The sequence below is a fragment of the Danaus plexippus genome, chromosome 12, assembly GCF_018135715.1.
Source record: "Danaus plexippus chromosome 12, MEX_DaPlex, whole genome shotgun sequence".
Lineage (NCBI taxonomy): Eukaryota > Metazoa > Arthropoda > Insecta > Lepidoptera > Nymphalidae > Danaus > Danaus plexippus.
Window position 1 is genome coordinate 6,745,167 of NC_083545.1, and position 17,477 is coordinate 6,762,643.

A 17,477-nucleotide genomic window follows, 5' to 3' on the forward strand; every position below is an offset into this window, starting at 1 on the left:
GGATCGCGGTGCGGTTTACACTCGAACGTCCCAATGACACACAATGGAGGCTTCGGAGGACATTAAAAAACAATTTATATTTTAAAATAGTCCGCACAAAGAAACGGTAAAAGTAATTTGATGCGACATTCGGTGAAGTCTTTTTGATATCTGAACCTTTCTCACGACGCTACAGTTGGTCCACACATTACTAGTTTAACAATAGTTTTGATTGTAGAAAGTATTAATTTGATGATCTCATATATTTTTTTACGGAATTTTACCTGAAATAACTGTTTTAATACCATCATTGTATGTTTCAGGATCTTGGGTATAGTGTTCCTCATCTTCGGGTTCATAACGCTGGTGGGAAGCCTCATCTACTGCGTGGTTCTGTGCAGGGAGAACCCTTACCCGAGGTACCCCGACCACTTCTACTGGACTCATCACTGGTCCAAGACCATCGGACCCTCGGAGATCCACTACAGCGCCAGCGAGAAGCCCTACAGACAGACGGAACACAGATACAATAAATATAACGGAAAATATTCAGACAGAGAGAGCGCCAAAGGTTACTCAGACAGGGAGAGTAAACTCAGCCGGTACTAGTATCCGAACGATGACAATGACATTGACAATGACGTGTTGAATTGAATTTGACAGTCATTTTGACAGCTGTCATTGAATATGAATATAATTTTGGCATTGGCAAACTCCCTGGTCCCAGTGCGCATGAAGGCATAGTTTAAAAAAATATACAATTTTTTAAATGTATTTAAATGTCATTGTGTTGTCTGCATAGAATCCTCCAACGATTTTTAAAATAAAATTAATATAAGATCTGATTAAATACATATTTTTAGTTAGTGATCTTTTTTATTTTATAATTAACATAGTAATATTTAACCTAAGCGTGTATTTATAACAATTTTTTTGTAAATAATATTTTAAGTTTTTTTATAAAAATGCCATATTAATTTACCTGTCATTGAATATAAGGGAAATGAGATTGATGACGTCAGATAAAAATTTTTATTAATATATTTTCAATTATATTTGTTGTATCGCTGTATAATTTATATATGTAATAAATGAATTTTATACTGAACCCAGTCGTTTTATATTGTCCAGTCAATGTTGAAATTCTCTTTGATGAGTGCTTTACTTTAAGGTACTTCAAGATATACCTATGAAGAGACGACACCTCTCTCCGTGTATTCACTGCGCGGGTGCCGGGTACATCGTTGTAAGGACAGGAGCTCCAACAGTGCCTGGGATTTGCGACCCAGGTGTAGGTTTAAGGGGCCCCTAACTAACGAGCGTTAAACGCTCACCTCCACTGTCCAAGCTCCTCTCCCTACCTGACCAAATCAGAAAAGAACCTACTAGGGCTGCCTTCGAAGTACGTTCCAAGGATGAATTGCTGATCGTTCTGGACAGGCCCAAGTCTTTTAGTAGATTGTAGAGAGATTTAGCCGTTATACCTCTCGCTCCCACTTCTACCGCGTACAAATCCACGACGAACCTATTTCGAGTGAGTTCGAAATATTTATTGTTAGAAATAAATTTAGGCAGTACTTCCACTTAGATGTTTTTTGCTCCACAACTCGTAACAGAACCCCAGTCTAGCACTTTATAATATTTATAATATTCAAAGGTAACATATGTAGGTGAGGGTAGGTTACAATATCATACAGAGGGCGCTATTTTCCCTAATAAGAGTTTCCATTGAATAATAAAACACCAAACATTACGTAAAACATGCTAAGATTCTCATTATAAATTATAAAACCAATTGTATTTGGATATTTAAATTACTGTTTCTGACATTGTCAACACTAGTTTATACCATTATAACAAATATACAGATGGCGCTAGTTCAGTATCATGAGAGCTCCCAGTTAATATCCGAATATAAATAACGTTAAGCTTAGAATTATAAAGAACATCACATTTTAAATTATTATAAATAATTATTACTAACTTTATTGACTTTGATGGCATAGGCTTTGGGGATGAAGGTTTCCCAAGGAACCGTGAGCTCTCTCTCTCTCTCATCACAACTCGCTTTAAAATTCACGACTACATAAATATGTCTAGCCTAGAGGCCGACGCACAAATATCTTCCTGGATTTTGTATTGTTTCTCATACGTATCCATCATTATAGTCCAATCCGAAGTCGCTTTAAGGATAGACTAAGGCTTGACGTTTGATTTTATAGCCCTAGTGTTCTCTCTCACAAAACCAATGAGATGCAATTTTAGCAATGCTGGCGACCAATCATGAATCAAGGTGCGCCATTTTAGTTCTAAGGAGATGCAAAAATCTCCTATGTCTAACCACTCGTTCTGCATCTTTAAACTCATTGCATGGATCTTATATCTAGCATTCTCGTCTTGCCGAATAAAGGACCTTAATATATCGATATCTTGGGCTTTTCTACTTTATCCTAACCCTACTCTGTTATTTTGTACTCTTATCATAAACTATTTATGGAATTGTAGTCTTGGATCTAGGCTCTGGGGCATCTTTGTCTTTTGGGAGTGATGTAACGAAGTCATCTACAGATTTCCCCAGAAAATTTCTCTTGGAAGCTCTTATGTATTATCCGAAAACTATTGCGATCCCTAAATAAAGCAGATGAATCAGCTGATAGCATGAACGCGAGCCACAACTTCAACATCTTTATGACGCCTGCATTTGGGTTCCAAAGGGTTTTTTTTTAAATCATAGACGAGGAAATGCCAATTTAAACGTGAAGTTAGGTAATCATCGCAGATTCAAGCTTTTGACGTTACTGATCTGTTGGCTATCTACCTTGTTGAGATCGTTTAAAAAGCTATCTACTATTCCTTCTTAAGATGGATGGACCTGCATTATCAATCTTACGACCGAGAAATTTAAATGGTGCATTCTCTGTAACCCTGTAAACGCATTGACCGCCCAACGATAATCTCGGATCGTATGAGCTTTATCTTGTATTCCGCCTACCGAGACATAGACAGTAAGTAACCTTTATTTGGTTCTGCCCTCAATCCATCCGTCCACTGACAAAGTTTATCCACTTCATTCAATAGTATTACTTGACAGTGTTAGGGGTTACGTATCAGTATGGCGAGACCGTCAGCGAAAGCTAAATGGATTCTGTTTATATATTAATAAACTTGAACCGAAAAAAAAGGGGGCACCTCCATTTTTCTCGTTGCTGATTAGATTATCTACTAAGATATTAATTACAATATTAAATACTATTGGAGATAAAGTCCTACAATGTAACTCAAAGTTTTTGAAACGCTTTCTTTAGTTATTATAGAAAACTTTAATTTTGATTAATTTGACGCGATCATATAACTAGGTGTGGAAAGTTGTACCATCTTAGAGCAAATAGCATTAATTCATGTTCGAGTTCTGTTCCTGCTTCACGCCCGGAAGCTCTAACAGGACCGTTAAATGATCGTCGTGAAAGTTCCAAGTCGATTGTTTCATGTTTGGAATGCTAAGACGTTTCCGGATGTCACTGGACTCCTGGTAGTTTCCAGTTAATGGTTCACTATGTTCATATTCAGAAACAAGGTATCGCTGTATTGGAATAAAATTCACAATAAGGAAATCTCTTTTTCTCTACTCTTAGTATATAGCCATCTTAAAGCGTCCATTAAAAGTGGAAGTCCCAAGGTGGAGCTTCATTCAATACAATTCTATTGGACATCAAAATTATTGAGTTTCCTCTTTATTCGGTATTTCCTATTCCTGTCTTCACAACCGAAAAACGGTACACCACAACAATGGTATTATTATTACGTGAGTACTGAAAAGTTTGTTTTTGTTTTTTAATTTGTACCTTTAATCAATATAATAACATCTGATCACATAATAACGCCCTATAAATTTAACAAATTTGGAGTCGAAATTGGATTGGCTTTGAAAATAGTCTTTGGTGTAACCGTTGTTACCGGGGTATATTGATCTATCGGTTAAATACCGGATAGAGTTCTGAAGCATTAATAATCTCAGTTGACTAAGAAAGAAGCTGGCTGTCAGGTACATTCAGCATTAGACGAGGTTGCACTAGTCACTCGTCTCACTAAGATCGCGACCATCATGGTTACTCAAAATTACAATGACGAAGTGGAAAATTGAAATAGTGTTGGGTTGCGAGCCACTTTCCGTTCCATCGGAGCTGGCCAAAACACCTAGATGGCACATTGCGCTCGTTGCTTTAAAAAAAGATCTCTCTGTCACAGAGAAGGGATCAGGAATTGTTTTCATTTACCAAAACGTATCCTGACAGACCTCTTGGGCAAACTGAGTGCAAATTCCCGCGCCGAGGGGAATAAGCGCAGCGATACCAAGTGCAAGGAATCGACCTGTAACAATTCCCGAGGAACCTCTCCTTCCTTGATATGTGGGCAAAATATATGCACATGGGACATATAGAGTGGGTTTGTCTTTGAGGCGTGTTTGACAAAGGGCCAAAAACAAAAGAACGTCCGCGACGCCGTTGCCTTTAATAATGGATGTCTAATATCGACCAACTTTGGGTGAACTAAGAGTGCGAGAAATTAATACCCATTTGTATTACAAGCTGCGAAACATGTTGCACATGGCTGAAAAGAAATGAAAAGCCTTCGACCTGTCAGTTCCAGATTTAGATTTTACAATAGAGAAACTAAAAACGGAATTTACTAACAATGGTTGAATAAAAATATCGCAAAAAATTACAACACCGATAAGACATAAGACAATTGTTTCCTTAATATTCTATATTACTTTTCTTTTTTTGTACTATTTTAGTTACGTTCCTATTATTATACAGAAATCCTTATTTAGAAAATTGATTTTTGTTTTGATTATTAATGAATAGACGCCACAAGTCGTTTAAAAGGATGCAAAAAATGTAACGATAAGTTCTAAACTAAATCTGAGCTCACATGTTCACACGCGTATATTTGCCATTGTAAGAAGTTTTTGTTTTTGACTGACTCTCTGACTATGAACAAAACAATATACACTAAATTATGTATATGTTATGGGCCAAGTGATTAATCGGGCATTATTCATAATGCCCGGGCAATATGAGTAATGCCCGATAAGGGCGGGCGATGTTATTATAACCAATCAATTTTTCACATTGCCCGGACATTATGAATACTGCCCAGTGCCTATGGATGGGCAGAGTGATGTTAATTCTTTCAAATTAATACTTAGTTCGTTAGTTTTATAAGATAACCTTTTTTTTGTATACCGAGGAATGAGATCTACACATATTGAGCCCTGTAGGGGCAGGGTGTTGATTATGTGAGGATGGTTAAGAAAAACCACCTAAGTAGGAGGCAGCCTGATCCATTAAACCCTGGTAAGTTCCTGCGCTCCGCGAAACGGACGAGGCTGCGGGATAAAAAACGCACAGTAACCTCGTCAGCGGCTGTCCGTACCAAGACTCACTACTGTAGAGGAGATACTTCACTCTACATATTTTTGCCTCCGGAACCCAATAGAGGCGCACAACGGCCGAGGACCTTAAATTAAAATATTGGTGGCAGAGACCCCCGTTCGAAAGACATTAGTCCTCTCCGACGACGTAAGACTCTACGAGGCTACTGACGCTGCCAAGTAGGCTCTACGTCGTCGTTCTACTCGACTACGACGGATAGGGAGAGAGTTACGATTTTGTTCCCTCTCCTTCTCTGTCGCCTCTTTTTAAGCAATATCTTTTCGGTGAATACCGACATGGCTTGCTAACTTTCTTCATTGCTATCCATCGAAGCAATGAAAGCTGGTACAGATAGGTCGGGCCCAACGAATTACACAAGACCCACCCGAAAATCGTTCCAGGCAGGACATACCTGTCGTGTATGTTGTGCTGTGTCTTCTTCGACTCCACAGTGATGGCACGCGGTTGTAGGCTCTTTTTGTAACACTTGACACAAATACATTCATCCAGGACCTCCTCATGCGCCGTCGCCTCCACTGAGCAATGGTCTGCAGCGATAGAGATAAGGTAACCCAACCTAAGGTTTTTGTTTCCGGCCCCACACCGCGGCGCACCACTGCGTGTGCGATGTGATTAATATGCGAGTTTAGATTGTAAGTAAGCACTTGGCCCATAACATACACATGGCATATTGTTGTAACTCTATACTAATAGTATTTTTCCTTTTATTTTACTTTGTTGTGTAAATTAATTTATTAAGTAAACAATTTACTAATATACATTAAAAAAAATCCTTGTAAAAGTATAATTTATTTACAAATTACAATATTATAATTACGACAATGTTTACGTAAAAAATTACAACGACGGAATAAAGTAACAAATCATAGTACATTCATAGACGCCGATTGATAACAAAATATTTAATTCTATTAATAATTATGGAATGAGAGTTGTTGAATGTCAAACAAAACATCGAATGAGACGAATGCTGCAATAAGATTGGCCGGGAGTAAAGCTACGTTGACAGGAAAAGGAAAATAACGAAAAACAACACAAACAAGGAACACACAGGAAGAGAAAGGTGATATAAAATTTAGAATTATTTACACTTGTCTAAAATATATTAAGTTAGTGTAAATAATGACGTCATCCTTGAGCAGTCCCGTACCGGACGTGACGCACACACTATACATTATATATATTTCATAATCCATGAAACAAACGCGTCCCAACGATAAAAGTTGATAAGAAAATAAAACCAGTCATATAACTTTGTATTAAAAACGGGCTCTACAACCCCGCGGGTAGTTAACTTAACTACGTCGAAGTGAGCGTTGGCTTTAAAAGATTCTTCTTTAAAAGAAACTTACAAAATATTAATATTAAAATACTTGTCAGAAATTCTTACATCTAGACGAATATTTACACAGAACATCCATGCGACATGAATAGTCCGATCTTATACAACAGTACATTAGAGTGATCTATGATCTATAGATCCTTATAGATCGCTGTCGGATCCGTCGCTGAAGCGGTACACCTTGTCCTTATCTCTCCCGCGAGTAATTTCTTCGCAAGAGCTGTCCGAGTCGGCTTTCTTCTGTCGTTTTTTCGGATTGGCCTTCTTCTTTGTCTGTTGGCCAAGAGACAGAATTATAATAAAAATAATGAAGCGAGGACAAAACAAAATTTCTTTTTGGACCTTAATTTAAGATCAACTACGTTAAAACCCTTTTCTTACAAGTTCCACAACAATACATAATCATTTCGTTACAGGCATCCTTAGCGCATATCACTGTACGTTATCAGATGCAGTGTGTGCGGGTAACCTTTTTAGTCTCGAAGGCCTCCTCGTCCTCCCCGTCCGTGCTCTGGCTGAACACCACCTTGGCCGGCCTCTTCCTCGCTTTAGGCTTCTCTTTCTCGACGTTCATCAACTTCCTCTTGGTCTGCTTCTTCTTGGGAGCAGTTTCTTGAACTGAATCGTCGTCACTCGACAGGACCGTTGTTGGTATCGGTTCATTATTTTTCGCCGACTCCTCCTTCTTGGTGTCCTCGATTAACGAATCGAATAGACAATCTGGAAAATCGATAAATTTATCAAAACACAGCCGTCCATTAAACGAGATTTAATACAGAATACATTTTTACATCGTTACGTTTGAGAATTTCAAATCAAATAACTACAAAGCTCGTCAAATCCCCCTTTCTTGAGAGGTATATCTTTTCTTTGTCTCATATTAATCATTTAACGACAGTAATCATATAAGTGCCAAGTACCGGAGTCCATTTCAGCAGGTTTCTTATTATTTTTCTTGACGGTGAAATCGTCGTCGGACATCGGTTCGGGAACGTCTCTATCAGAGTCGATCTTGTTGTCTAGCAGCTCTGGCTCTGAATCCGACGACTCGTCCGAACCGTCCTTGTACTTTTGTACCTGGTGTCAAAATATATATCGTTATTGTATAACATTTTATTATTGATGAGTGCTCATCGCGACATTAATATCATCAAATAAAATCTTCAAAATATTGTTTTATTTTTTATACAGTACAAGTGATTCTCGGTTATCTTAAAGGTATAATTTTCTGTATACATTATTTTAATATTTATATTATATGAATTATCAGACATACCTTAGTAGCGGCTCTTCTGACGATCGTCCTGTCTCTGGGCGCGGGCGCGGACGTTATCTCCACGTCCGATGTTACGGACATTTCGTCGGAACTATCGTTACTAAGAGCAGCCTTCTTCTGTAAAATTAATTTTATAATTAAAAAACTTTTGAGTTAATATTCAATTCACTTATTTAATGAAAAACTCATCGCCAAGAGCAAGATTCGAGCCTGGGAATTGATTTTAACATATGGAAAGCAAATTTAAACGTATTACCTTTTTAAATTATCATAGCATAAAGAATCTATATATATATATATATATATATATATATATATATATAGCCAAGGAATGTATGTCCGTGTTAATACTATGCGATAATCATTCGCCTTATGTAATGTATATGTTATAACATCAGTATATTGCAATACACTGTCAGAGTGTAACTCGCGTGTCGTAGTTCGTAACGTGTTACGGGACGTTCAGATTCCTGAGTAGGATATTTTGATTCAACAATGCCGATATAACTGCTAACCTTTTTGGGCTCCTTCTTGAACGTTAATTTGGTTTGTTTGAGACCCTCTTTATCGGGTTTATCTGTCTTTTCCGTTTTCTCAGGTTTCTCCTTCTTCACTCGTCCCTTCGGCTTCTTCTCTCCGCTGGCGGGACTCACGCCGGTCGGATCGTCCTGATGACATTAAACAGTATATTAGTATTAGCGTCCGGGCGACTCGACGCGTCCGGACGCTACTCGAAATGACCGGCCTATATTCGTAACGCCCGACTTAAAAAGACAATGGCATTATAAGAACAATCAATCACTCTTCCCAACCATTATGAACAGAACCCACCCTAGTTTGAGCAAAGTAATAAAATAGTGGAACAATAGTGTTTTTGTTTAATAAATGTTGCCAACTTCTATGCTGATGAAAATATTATTTAAGAACGATCGTTTAAAAATTAGTGAACTGAGAAAAAATAACAGAAATTGCTCATAATCAAGTGCGAACAAGTTATTAAGTTCAGAATTATTTATTCTCGCGAGATGAGCCTTTGTGACAATGGATATTGCTAGGAATGTTTGACTTCCCGTGTTTACAACGTTTCGGAGTGCGGTCACGCCTACTGTTATAATGTTGGACGCCGTGTCCACCAAAATCTCTTGGAGCACATTCTCTAAGAATAATATCAACTTTTGGAACATCAAAACCGAAAGTAAGTTTTCTTCACACACAGTAAAGTCATTTCTGGAGTACAATTGGTTTAAAATACCGTGTTTAGTTACTTTGGGTTCACAACCAAACAAGGCCTCGTCTGGCTTCGCCCAGAAGGGTGATTTTAATAGCCCTCTCTTCAGCCCCTGCCTCATTGTCAAAATTGTTATTCGAACAAAGTTATCGCCATGAAACAAAAATATCTCCACGAAATGTGTGACGCGAATGACGGCGGGTACAATTAAGTCTCCCTACGCACAACACAAGCCTTAAGTCGCGTAAATCTTTCCGCGAACCCACTTTAAAAAACCCTGTTTTGGAGCGATTGCAACGCGAGATCTAGTTAGTCGTAGATGTGAATGTTTAAATGCTTCATCACATAAATATCATCAGACAGATCCTCTCACCGGGTCGTATTCCTTCTTGACCTCCTTCTTTATCTTCGCCTTCTCCGCCGCTTGTATCCTCTTGATGAGATCTTCTGATATCTTCGGCTCCACTCGTCTGCCGTTGTCGGAAGGCACTATATCCATTATCGATTTGCGATTCTTTTTGTTCGCGGCCTAAAACATGACATTGTTTAGTTGTGTGTTACATTATAATAAAAGACACGGCCTTATATATGTGTGTGTGGAAAGTTTTGTATTTTTTATATCTAAAACTCTTCTAACAGTTATTATATATCATGCTGACATTCTTCAGAACCCAAATGATTACAAAACATTACCTTTATTCTGTCCATCTTAACGTATGATAGCAATGAAACAGAGGCGTATTATTAGTTAGCAGCGCGCCCGGGATCAGGACAACTAGTCGTTTTGTCTATATGTATTCAGTATATACCAATGCCTTTGATGTTTTCTTGTTCGTGTTGCTCTCGTCGAGTCGCTCTTGTTCTTCCACCTCGTCGAGTTTAATGAGGAAGGAATCCAGATCCTCTCGCCACAGCATGGCCGGGGTCTTCGCTCTAACGGGGAGATAATACGGCTATGATTCATTATCTCATATTATAAAGACTAGTACAGCGAGCTCTAGGACTTCCGCGAGTATTCATTTAAATTAGACTTATATTTTTTGGATTACTACGTGTATTTTTTGTTTTGTTTCTCGCGGTTGCTGCAAATTAACCGACAGGCCGGGAGTATGTAGTTTATCTTACTTCAGCGTTTCCAGCTCCGTGAGTTTTTGATCTCGTTGTTTGAGCAGCTCGTCTTTCTTCTCCTTGGTCAACATCCACATGGACATTCCCAGGAGATAGTTGAATTTCTTTACTTCCTTCAGTTGCTGGAACACTTTTTCTGCAATATATGTTATGTGTGTATTGTTGAAGTCTCATCCTATTCATATTTTCTTTACTACATTATATTTGTTACCAGGATCAGCTGATTTCCCCTTCACTTCCTCTTGTTCCAACTCCTCCTCGGACTCCGGTTCCTCTTCCACGGCGGTCAATCCCTGCATTTTACTCGCTCGTTTCTTCCAATCAGCGATAGGATCGGGCGCATATCCTGAACAATTATTATTTTTAATAATCTGTTAGGAATATACTTTTTATAATAAGTAAATAAACATATGGCACACTAGGAACCGAGGAACACATTAGAAACCGAAAAAAAATGTTGTTTTTTTTTCCTATACATACTCATCATTAAGTGTTTGTCATAAATAAAATATAGTAATACATTTGGATTGTTGTACTTATTAGGTGACAAATAAAAAGGTATTTTCTGGACTCAAGAATAAGAATTAAATATCAATTCTGTGTCTTTTCACACACATGTGGTACTTAATATAACTAGAATAATGTAAATCAATCAGAACTCAACCAGTCAAAATCGTCATACTACATACGGCGCGTTAAAAGTTTTTCATTCATAAATCACAGATAGTATCATAGATTTACGAATGAAAAACAGCAAACATTCCGTATGTAGTTTGTAAAGACTCGTAGTAAGACGCAGGTAACGTGTAAACAAATGAACCTCTCTTGATGAGTTCTTCCACCAGAACCTTCCTCTTCTTATTCTCCACGACGAGTCCCTTGTCGCACTTCTCCAGTATGAACCTGGCCTGGTTGGAGAGCTTGTCCGCCTCCGCCTGCAGCTGACCCTCTAGCCATTCCTTACGGCGAGCGTAGTAACGTAGACGAATGCCGTAGAACTCGTGTAGCACTTCCTCTACCTTATCATACCTGGAATATTAACAATGTTTATTTATTTTTTTAATTATATATTATAATTTCATGCTTAAACGAGTCTTCATTAATATAAACAATGCTGTGTTTAATTTTAATGTATCTTTAAAGTCTACTCTCATGTCGTATGTTTGGAAAATTCAATACTGTAAGGACTTAAAAATTTTAATTATGAAATCTAAAGAAATTAAAGAGACAATTGTATTATTTTTATAAGTAATAATTTACTTTCCATACAGGTCGAAGGTCAGATAAAATTATGCGTAAATAGACTAAAAACTAGGAAAAGTTTATTCCTATATAAAACTACTGCGATATATGTAGTGTAACGAGCTCACTTCTTGAGACAGTTGTTGTGATCGAACGCGTTCATGCACGTCATTGATATCGTAGTCTGCAGTTTGAACACCTTGTGTATGCCCTCCGCCTCCACCTCGGCCAGCTTGCCCGGCAGCAAGGTCACTACGAACCTCACCGTCGTGTCCGTGTTATATTCCTGGATACAAAATTTAAATAAGAGACGTAGAGTGAAAAATCCATCGACACGAACTAGATTCGAACCTGCGACCTATGTCCTGCTCGTGTCTATTAATTATTAATAGTTTCGTATACGCAGTGTACTCACCCTGTATTCGGATATCAAAGGTTTAACTTTGTCTGTACCGAGCATAGGCTCTAGCACGTTCTCCTTATAATTCTGCGTCCAAGTGCCAACAGGAAGCTCTGTGATTTCAATCTTTTCGTTTGGCAAAATGGCCGCCTCGCCGGAAATGACGTATTTGTCGCCGAAGCTCTCGATAGTTCCGCGGAAGTTCTTGTACCAGGGATGCATTGGCACTGGATCTTCGCCATCAAGCATTCGACTGTAATGCGAATGTTAAAATTTTATTACTATCATAATTATATCTATGCAACAACTCACACGCTTATTGTAAAGGCTTGTGTAAAATCTTTAATTTATGTTACAGTAGATTTGGCGCACAGCATTGTCATGGGCTTCTTATGCGACCCCGAATAGAAATATAGAAATGAGTATCTGTGTCACTGTATTCAAAATACATGGTTGTAGAGACATCCAATCTGCAGCCCATTTATTATTATTAGTCTGATGTCTGAGCTACATCACTCTAAAGTTCCATATCCCATATATACATAGACAGACACGCGTCCTCACAAGCTATACATGTATAACACTAGAGAGATTTCTTATTCAATCTAACTTAATAGGATCATCCAAGCACTTAATGTTATATCTTACCGGATATTAGCTACAATGTCTCTCGGATTGTAGTTTGGTATTTTAGTGGACCACCCTGTACCGATCCCTTCAGCACCGTTCACTAGGACCATGGGCAGGATTGGTACGTAATGTATGGGTTCGATCTTCTGATTGTCTTCGAATTCGTGCTGAAAGTTACAATTAATTAAGTAAATAAGCAATTAAAAAAATTCTTTATAATAGTACTTAATTTTCTAGCGTTATTTTTTTCAACTTGTGACAAACATAGTCAATCATTTATAGTTTCACAGTGAGGTCAGGAATAGCGTATAATATTATATTTCCTATAAACTGCAACATGTTTACATATTTTATCTTGTTTTGTTGGACTCATTGTATGCCAACATGTTTTTAGTGTAATTTAAATCTTAACTGATCAATGCTATATAAAATCCTGTTTACATGTTTTATCTCGTTTCGTTGGGACTTATATATGTCAATGTGTCATACCACTAGCAGCGGATCGTCATGAGGATGGAAGACTAGTCTCGTGAGTGGCGACATGAGCGTGAAGATGTATCTCGGGCTGGCCGAGTCCTTGCCGCCACAGAGCCTCGTACCGAACTGACCGCGCGGTTCCAGCAGGTTTATGTTGTTTGATCCCACGTAGTTCTGGGCCAGGTTAACGATCGTCATAGCCAGGGACTGTTCACCTGTGTTATACGTTATTGATAATAGGTGATACATCTCGTGACAGCTGTATTCAAGCGGAGGATATTATAGCAAGAGCGCATAAGTAAAAAGTATCTTGATTAACTGTTGGAGTAAAATTAATTTAAATAATAGATTGGTGGTTAATTACCATTCATAAAATATTACGAAATTATATATTGTTTCATGTTATTAAATAATATTCTGACACTGACATGGTGAAAGTGTCGCGCTATAAACTCAGGGGCCATCCCTCTTCTGTTATAAAATATTACTAGTAAATTCCTTAGTAATATAATAATCTTATTTATTGTTAGAAGTATACTGACCGTGATGGTACGCCGAGTGCTCTGCTACGGAACCAGCCAGCTGAGCCACTTTGACCTCTCGTTTGTCGTTACGTTTGATGCACGTAAATATCACCTTACGCTGGCCAGGCTTCAGACCATCCATCATTGATGGTATGGATCTAAAATGTAGTGGAAAATGTATTATAATATCGTGCATATTTAAATATAAAGTAGTAATGAGATATTAGCTGGTTCACCTGACATTGTCGCCGTTAGAAAAGAGAACCAGCTCTAAATTGACGAAATCTGAATAAGTGACGGCTTTAGTCTCCTTGGTATATAAATATCTTTCCGGTAGACCGATCTCCTTCCTCCTTTTAACTTCGTCCATATGATTCGTGAGCCACTCCTTGCGTTGGTCGGCGCCTTTCTTTGAGAAGGCCAGTTCGATGTGATGATCGTCCGTGGGCCCGCTGTATCTGAATCTGATCCTATGCCTGTCCATATTCTGGAAGTATTCTTTAGCCTCCTTGGATGTGGAGGTACCCAAACCTTTGTAGTATTTGATATTGTAAGTGTGATGGTTGTCGGTTTCCCTCTTCCACTCTTCGAACTCTGGCAGGGAATAGAATGAGAATTCCTTATCTTTCTTCGTAGCTTTCACTATGGGCGTAATGAATTCCTCTAGGAACGGTAGTTTGAGTAACTCCGGCCAGTTGTGGTGTATGAAGTTAATGATGAGACCTTTTATATGAGACCCGTCTTGATCCTGATCCGCCATAATCATCACCTTGCCGTACCTCAACGACTTCAAGTCATCCACAGTGTTATATTTCTTCTTGTACTGTAAGCCTACGATCTTAATTAAATTATTAATTTCAACATTTTCAAGAACCTGCTTGTGTGATGCGTCTCTAACGTTGAGCGGTTTACCCTTCAGTGGGAAGACGCCGTAATGATCCCTACCGACTACGCTAAGTCCAGAAACGGCTAAAGTTTTGGCCGAATCTCCCTCGGTGAGGATTAACGTGCATAGATGAGCATTCTTGGTACCCGCGTCATTAGCGTCTTCTAGTTTCGGTATGCCCTTTAACTTACTCTGTTTCTTTCCAGACGCCTTAACTAATTCATTCTGCGCCTTGAACTTGGCCCACGTGAGGACAGATTCTACTAAACCGGATTTTGTCACCGCATTTATAAACTTCTCGGAGAAATTACATTTGGAACCGAAACTCTTGGCCTGCAGAGTCATGTTTTCTTTGGTCTGTGAGTCGAAGGTCGGGTTGACGATCAGACAATTTATGAATACCCACATGTGAGTTTTAACCTGGAACGGTTTGATGTTAACGCCGCCTTTGTTTTTTTTCTTCAGTACTTCTAATACATTCTTGACCACACTGTCGGCTACAGTGTCGACGTGTTTGCCTCCTTTCGTCGTGGCGATGGAGTTCACGAAGGACACTTGTTGGAAGCCCCTGTCGGATAGAGTCAGAGCCACTTCCCACCGGTCGTTAACTTTCTCGTATACAACCTTCAGGGGTTGGCCGTTCTCGTCCTCTTTGCCTTTAATGTATAGATCGATATAGTCCTTGAACTTATTTATTTTCAATCTTTCTCCATTAAGATAAACTTTGACCCCCGTCGTAGAGGCGGCCACGTCGTAGGCTCTCCGTGACATCAACGCTACGATGTCGTCTTCTAACTTATCCATTTTAAATTTAGCCAAATCAGGGCTAAAAGTCACTTTTGTAAAATCGTCATCTTTACCGGACTCCTTAACTTTGGGTTCCGAGGCCTTTGTCATGTTGGAACCCCATGTCTGCTTGAAGTGTTTCTTGTATTGTTTGGATGCGGTCTCCACTGTGAACTTTGTTGAGAAGATGTTACATAGTTTTGCTCCATATCCATTTCTTCCTCCTGTCACTTTCTCTTCCTCGTCATTGTAGTTGGAAGATGTCAATAAATGTCCAAAGATCATGGTGGGCACAAACATTTTCTCATCCTTGTGCATAACCACAGGGATCCCGCATCCGTTGTTATATACTGATATTGTATTTTGTTCTTGATTAATGTCTATTTTGATGACATCCATTTTAGGATCCCTTTGCTTATTATCAGCAGCGTTCACTAATATTTCGTCATATATTTTATATAAACCTGAAAAAAAAAAATGGGTCAAAATCTAATTTACAAGAGAAAACTTTGAGGGTGAATACGGTATTTAGAGTTCAGTTACACACAAATCAGTCAATATTATTACAATTAATTTAGCAAAAACTATTTTTAATATAAAAGTTAAAGTAAACTATGATTGTTCAACATATTACCTGGTACATATGTCAATTCTCGTTGGACCATACACTCTTTCTCTTTATCATAGACCCACATTGTTTCTGTGGAACGTTCAACCGACCCTATGTAAGTGTCGGGTCGTAACAGTATATGTTCCAATTGCGATTTCTTCTGATATATTTTTTCAATAGCACCTTTCTGGCCCTTGGCAGCCTCTGATGTACCATTCTGAGTGCCATTGCTCATTCTATTGAACATTGACTAAAAAAAAAATATGAAATTAGCATATGGCTATGCATGGCAAAAAAACATATATGGATTTAAATAAACAAATAATTTTGAGTAATTTTATTACTTGTTATGATGCATAAAATAAATATAACAGATGTTTGAACGAGCTTGGCAGCTTTATCATTACAAGTTTCCAATGTATAATACAATCAAAGTAATGAGAACACATTTATTTTTACTTTAATAGTCAGTTTACTACTAAACCATTTACAATGATTACAGTCTTATAATAACTACTTATAGACGAAAAGACATTAAACAGTCACGGAAGTTTCAAGAAATAAGAGAAAAAACAAAAATATAGATAACATAAACATTTAGCAAAACAAGAAATGTGTCATTGGCATAAATAAACACTAAATCAATTTACAAATATCTACCGGTAAATAAGAGAAAATATTATTAATCTAGGTACTACATTAAATATATATATATAATACTGAAATAAATCAGAAAACAAGAAAATTAGTAAGTAGCCTCAAACAAGAGACAGGATTTTGCAAATGCACTCCTGATTTAATAATCAAGAAATAATTTAAGGAAATTGTAGTTTTCTTATAACTCCAGCAGAACATTTTTCTTACGATGCCAAGTAAACTGCACTTGTATTATGAGATTATTTAAACTATAACGAATTTATTGACAAAAAATGAAGGTAGATTTAAATTAATTTTATTTAATAAGCATCAATAACAGGTAAGTGATATACAAATGAAATAATAAATACAATGAAGATTTTTTTAATCATGAAATATGTTTAAAAGAATAACTCTTCAAATTAAATATTTCATGCTATATACGCATAAGTTTTTTGCTCATATTAAAAAAGCAATGTTCTACATTATTTATTATAAAACATTTAAACATTTTAATATATGGATAAAAATGAAGTCGGTTAATAAACATTATTCGACCGTTACCACTCAAAATGCCGCCAAGATTATTGCTTACCTTAATATCAGCCATCTTGGGAGTCGTGCTCAAAAAACATTGAACGATCAACGCTTCGCACGATTGTCTTGTATACAAGACACTACAGGTTATTAATTTATTAGCTTTTAGAAAACAACATTTTCACTGCCGTATTTAGCAAAAACTTCATCAGCGACGAAACAACGTTCTTGACAAAGACGCCGTGAGTAACCATAGACATTTTTTTTTTTTTGGTTAAATTCGTTCCATTCAGAACAGGCAAAGAGAACAAAGCCCATACAGCCATGTCTTTTGTATTTT

General features: G+C 37.7%; 2 protein-coding genes across 4 annotated transcripts in view; one reads left to right on the forward strand and one right to left on the reverse strand.

Moving 5' to 3' along the window:
* The window catches only part of LOC116772489 (uncharacterized), a 47,611-nt gene extending 46,524 nt beyond the window's left edge, over positions 1-1,087 (forward strand). For all 3 annotated transcript variants that reach the window (XM_061522200.1, XM_061522201.1, XM_061522199.1), the window contains one exon: positions 303-1,087. In XM_061522200.1, the coding sequence (XP_061378184.1) occupies positions 303-588 (286 nt within the window). In that variant the 3' untranslated portion in view covers positions 589-1,087. The remainder of the gene's footprint in view (positions 1-302) is intronic.
* A 5,120-nt stretch (positions 1,088-6,207) lies between these two features.
* Positions 6,208-17,390, reverse strand: LOC116772257 (DNA topoisomerase 2). Its single transcript, XM_061522144.1, has 18 exons — positions 17,196-17,390; positions 15,989-16,214; positions 13,919-15,818; positions 13,701-13,840; positions 13,171-13,373; positions 12,700-12,848; positions 12,067-12,304; positions 11,780-11,937; positions 11,230-11,438; positions 10,621-10,755; positions 10,407-10,545; positions 10,091-10,214; positions 9,655-9,810; positions 8,569-8,721; positions 8,054-8,170; positions 7,698-7,854; positions 7,247-7,497; positions 6,208-7,050 (listed from the first exon to the last, which is right to left on the reverse strand). Exons 1-18 carry the CDS (start codon positions 17,208-17,210, stop codon positions 6,919-6,921), a joined length of 4,602 nt encoding a protein of 1,533 aa, XP_061378128.1. The 5' UTR covers positions 17,211-17,390; the 3' UTR covers positions 6,208-6,918.
* Between the last annotated feature and the right edge of the window lie 87 nt (positions 17,391-17,477).